The sequence below is a fragment of the Marmota marmota genome, unplaced genomic scaffold (genome assembly GCF_001458135.2).
Source record: "Marmota marmota marmota unplaced genomic scaffold, marMar, whole genome shotgun sequence".
Classification (NCBI taxonomy): Eukaryota; Metazoa; Chordata; class Mammalia; order Rodentia; family Sciuridae; genus Marmota; species Marmota marmota.
This window is the reverse complement of record NW_026000142.1, coordinates 33,120,170-33,125,593: the sequence shown is the minus strand read 5'-3', so window position 1 is coordinate 33,125,593 and position 5,424 is coordinate 33,120,170. Positions and strand designations below refer to the sequence as shown.

The 5,424-nt window shown below is 36.7% G+C and overlaps 1 protein-coding gene across 1 annotated transcript in view; it reads left to right on the top strand.

The window, feature by feature from the left end:
• The first annotated feature begins 413 nt into the window (after nt 1-413).
• Nucleotides 414-5,424, top strand: part of Sema3e (semaphorin 3E) — a 257,184-nt gene continuing 252,173 nt past the window's right edge. The window contains exon 1 of the mRNA XM_048785929.1: nt 414-1,187. Coding sequence (XP_048641886.1) covers nt 1,070-1,187 — 118 coding nt within the window. The 5' untranslated portion in view covers nt 414-1,069. The remainder of the gene's footprint in view (nt 1,188-5,424) is intronic.

Below are 5,424 nucleotides of genomic sequence, written 5' to 3'. Positions count from 1 at the left end.
ATTTCATTCTGATCTATCTATGAAACAATTACAGATGATTTTCCTTCCCCAGGTTCTTGAAACACTTTCCTCAAAAGAGTTAAAAGATAACATTTCTAAGATGAAAGCAATTATAAAAAAAATCTTAATCGTGAAAAAAGACTGTGGAAACAGTGAATAAATTGATTTGGGTACTGGATGGTTACAAATAGACTCCCTTTAGAATGAAGTTGTATTTATTCAAGGATTAATCTTTGCGACTGAACACTTAGGACCCTTCCTGAGGCCATATGCTTGCCTCAGATATTCCTAAATAATCAGACTATTATATATGGTTCCTTCCACCCCACCCCCACTCCACGTTCACTCCCCCGCCCCGCCCCCGCCCCGCCCCCGCCCCGCTAAACGCGGACTTGTCCGCAGACGCTGAGTAACGTGGGCCAGATATACACGGGAGGGAGATGGGAGCAGGGCACGTGGACCAGAAATACTTCCTAGAAACAGCAAGTTGCTGCTCAACCCTGCCTGAACTTTCCTGTAAACACAGCGCACTGACAGACGGCATCCCTGCTGGGTGGATCCCGCACCTCCTAGAGGGAATGGCACTTCTTGTTTTTAATTAGCCAGGGGAAACGTGAATTAAAACTATCTGTTTGGCAAGTCGGTGCAAGAGACTGACTTCTGAGAGGCTTTAGGGAGACGGAGGGAAGAGCTCCGCGGGGGCAGGTAGCGCGTGTGCTGGGTTTGTTTTCTGAATGAAACGCTGGCCGGTGACTGAAAAGAATACAGCTTCTTCCTCTGTCCGCGGCGTAGTTACTGCAGACAGCTCCAGACAGGACATGGCTCTGAAGACGCCCTCCGCGGAATGCTCTCCTGCTCCAGGCTTTTAAACAACTGTCCTGGGGAGAGGAAGGTTTTACGTGTCCAAATACAGCTTGACAAATGGCACTTTGGAACTGTGCTTTCTGATGACAACACGTTCGATTTCTGACAAAGCCTCTCGCACGCTGCCCCTGGAGGGAAGTCCTAAGTAAAACTCAAACCCGCCTTAAAGTGAGGCTCTAGAGGACTTGCACCCTGAGACCGCAGCATGGCATCCGCAGGACGCGCTATCACCTTGCTCCTGTGGGCTCACCTACTACTGGAGCTTTGGCCAGGAGGTCGCGCAGCGGATACCCCCTACCCCCGGTTACGTCTATCACATAAAGGTAGGTTACCTTTTCAGATCCTTTTGTTAAAAAAAAAAAAATGTAAAAGTATGTAGACATTTAACTCAGGTTCATGGTCTGCCAAGACCTTTAAAGTGCACCGGAAACATTTTATTGCAAAACTCACCTAAAAGTCTAAGTACCTGTAATCAACACGGTATACTTACCTCATCTGAAAATAGTGCAAAATCACAGGTCAACTTACAGATGTTATTTCTGTCTTGTAAATATTAAGTTCACTCACTAGTGGGAAGAACAGAAGAAGCTAGAAAACAGGTTGCAAAAGCCTCAAGAGGCTGAGTCCATCAAGTTAGCATCAGGTATTGAAATACCAATGCATGCATAATGGACTACTGGGAAAAGGCTTTAGAAATAGAGGTACAATTTGTTTTTTATTGAGGATGACAGAAGTCTTCAGAAGAAAAATGACTCCCTGCCCATGATAACAGAATCCTCACCGTATATTTTAAATGACTAACAACTGATATAAATTACCTTTCTGGTTGACTTGGTTACTAAAATATGTGTATGTGTGCAAAACAAAAAATGGAGTTTACCTGCAATCATTGTAAACTGACACATCAATTAAAGTATTAGAATTCACTAGCATCCATTTTTTCTTAATGAAAATTCACCTTGCTTTACTGAAGCTCTATCAGAGTGTTTAAATATTTCATCCTGCAATTACGTCTTGTAAAGCAACATCATACTCATAAATAAATGATCAAAAGATAGGATTTGACTGGGGCTCAGTGAAAGCCAGTCACGAATAGGTTTGGTGATTCCTCCTGTAAACAAACAAACAACAAATGAAACCCAGGCTCTGAGAGAGTGACTTTTGCTGACTTAAAAGAAATTTGAGATCAATTACCAGGAAAGACCTATGTATTATTACGAACCATTGAAGGAGATAACAGATACAATAATGAGGATTGCATAAAAACCATTTATCACTTGTGTAAGCTTTTAAATTATCCCCAACAATGGAAAGAATAGAAGCCCTGTATTTTCCAAATAAAGGTAAAATATTTACCAGAAGGTGGAACAAAAAGAAAGGCCTCAAATTTATGTAACATGAATGGTCTTTTTGTCTTTTTTATTGGGCAATGGTTAGGGTGATGGTGACTAGAATTTTCTCATTATTATAATGGTTAAAACTATGGATATTTTCTTATTTTAAATAAATTTCCTATAACCTATAAATAATGTAAATTTAAGAAACAGTGACACTAAAAAGTATTTAAAATGTAATATCCAGCATTAACAAAATCTTTTGATTTGGAAAGATGTATCATGATACTTATTTCCAAGAAGTATGATCAAATATATCAAGACCTGAAAATTTGATGTGATGGGATATGGACAAATGAAGATGACAAAAAATAAGGGTAAAAGAATGATTGCTTTTCTTAGGTAAACAAGTGGATAAGCTGCCAGTTTTGTCCAGCAACCATTCTGTTATGCCTGCTATTAACCTTTTATACCTCATTACAAATGTACTTGGGTTTGGGGACCTAAATATCAATATATTTTCCAAGGTACCTTATTTGATATGTCATAGGAGAGCTTGTAATTTGACCATACCATATCAAAACTCTGACAAAAATAATGCATTATATTGTTACCAAGCTATTTTTATGATGTCTCTCTTAAATAAATACATGTAATTGATTTTATGAGTTATATCATATAGTGTGGGAGTAGGACTGCTGCTATCTATGTGTGTAGTAGACTGAAAACTCCCAAAAGATTTCCCTTTGGCTTTTCTTAACCTTAAGCTTTAATAGAACTCACTGAAAATGCACAATATTATACTTTTATAAAAGACTGTATAGAATTACCTACAAATAGAATGTTCTTACTTGTGCCATTTAGTTAGCACCCTCAGGTACGATATCACACTGGAGATGCACCCTGAAGCAGCAAATGCATGCAGAACCACAGGTGCCTCAGAGAAAAGAAAAACACATGCAGAGTATCAGAGCATGAGTATTCAGTCTAGTACAATAAACAGTTCATTTACCTCTCTGCATTCTGGATTTAGTAGACATTTCAGAGGTATTAAAAAAACTAGGAATAGTCAATTTCAGATTAATCTTATGCTGTCTTGAATGATGTCAGTAATGGTGAATTTCTAGTAGTGAGTGAATTTAGATGATTGGAATTATAAACGAGTGCATAGTCTTTCAACTTAAAATGCACAGAGTATATGTGACATAGCACCTCTGCCATGTTCTCTGACCTCAGCAGGGTAATCCAGAAGCTCCCTAGAGGTAGCCTATTTGACTAACCCAATAGTTCTTTTCATAACCATGATTTGGCCATATGGGAGAAAAGCAATCACTTTTTTTTCTATCTTCCACTTTCAAGATGGCATTTGAGAACAAAAATGTCTCTTCTCAGGAGGAGAAAGTTTAAGTGTCATATAAAAAACTTGAGCTAATTTATATAAAAGGTGTTCAAAAATATGTCCAGAGAATTCCCCTTTTCCTTTCTCCTCCCTTCTCCTCTGCTTCTATAAATGACATGTTCTTAAATAGAGCTTGAGAGAACGGTCAGTAAGAGTATAGAAGTGAAAAGGCAGAAATGGAAGAAGATAAAGTCGAAAGATAGTATGAGATATCCAGCATCTTTTATCCTATTTCCCACTGCCTTCCTCCTGCAATGGGATTATATTAAATTCTTCTCTCTTCTTGCTGGATATCCCAACTCTCCTTGGTATTAAGAAAATATGCTAACTTAGGGGTGAAAGGCAAGATAATTACTCTTGTTAAGGTAATACATATATCTCTTAATGTATAAGAACAAAATAAATTGAGTTAACCAATAAAATATAGCTATGATTAAAATGGCAAGATGCTGTCCTGCTCTGAAATGAATTGTATTCAAGCTTTGATTTGAGACTGACTATATCAGGGAAATTTTTAAAAGTTCATGAATAGTTATACATTATAGGTAACTTTAAGCTAAGTTATAATATTCTACTCCAAAAGTTTTCCTGAAAAATAGCTGTGATCCTCATGCTAGATCAAGGAAAGTGATTGAAAGAAAAGTCCTGGTTGGATTCAGACACTTCCCTCCATTGATATCTGTTCTCTTCTTATCTTTCACCGTCCTGTATTAATGAAGTTACAGGGAAGACAAAAATAACCTTCTTGATAAAGGAGTTCAAAGAAGAAAAAAATAAATGAGCAAAGACTTATGTCAAAGAAGAAATCCCAGTGTATGTGGAAAGCACTAATCAAGGGAGGATTCAATCAAGGAAATTCAATGATGGGGCTGTGGCAGATGGGGTAGGTGTTCAGTTTCCATAAGGAAGGATGCAATTAGGCACCAAAAAAAGAACTGCTTAAGCAGAGAATGTTCTGGGCTGTTTGGTCAAGAGACAGTTAAATAAAAGCATCGTTGTGACAGAAGATCATTCCTTAAATATGATTACATTATAAATGAAAATATAAGTATTGAATCCATATACATAAAATGGTCAATAGAATGTTAATTAGTGTATTTGTATCTGGGTTCTATAACTATTTAAGTACAGACTTGTAGTAGTTCAGAGAACTCAGGATTTGAAGTCAGAGTTCTCTACTCTAGCTTTAGCTCTCCTACTTATAGTAATAACAATTACTATAAGTGCTTGTGCCTCAATTTCCTCAATTGAAAAACAGAGGTAGAATGATGTTTTCCCAATATATTTCACTGAGCTTTGAGAGGATCAAATGAAAGAATGTTTATCAATGTATTTTAAAAGCTAAATATATACTTACATTATTAATATTTCCTGAAGACAAATATAAATTGAGAATATTGGAAGGAAACATATCCTAAGGAGAGTTGCCTTTGGAAATCACTTTTGAGTTCAGATTTCATTAAATGATAGACTGATGCTAATAGAGGAGAAAGAAGTTGATCTTAAATAGCCTAAGAATGTATGTTTTTTCCTGATTATAGTCATTCTGAATTCTGTCTTTCATACCCTCAGCCTCTAGTTATAACACCTTAGAAGATCATTACATAATCTCTGCACTTTACAATAATCACAGGCCATAAGTTTTGCTATTAAAGTATAGATATGTCCCTAGAGTAGAGGAAGAGAGTCGGTGAAAGGAGACAAGGGCATAGTAGATTGGAATGGAGAAAACTATGTTATATGCCTTTTTGAATATGTCAGAATTATATGTAACTGTAATGCTCTAAAATTGTTTATATATATATATATATATATATATATACATAT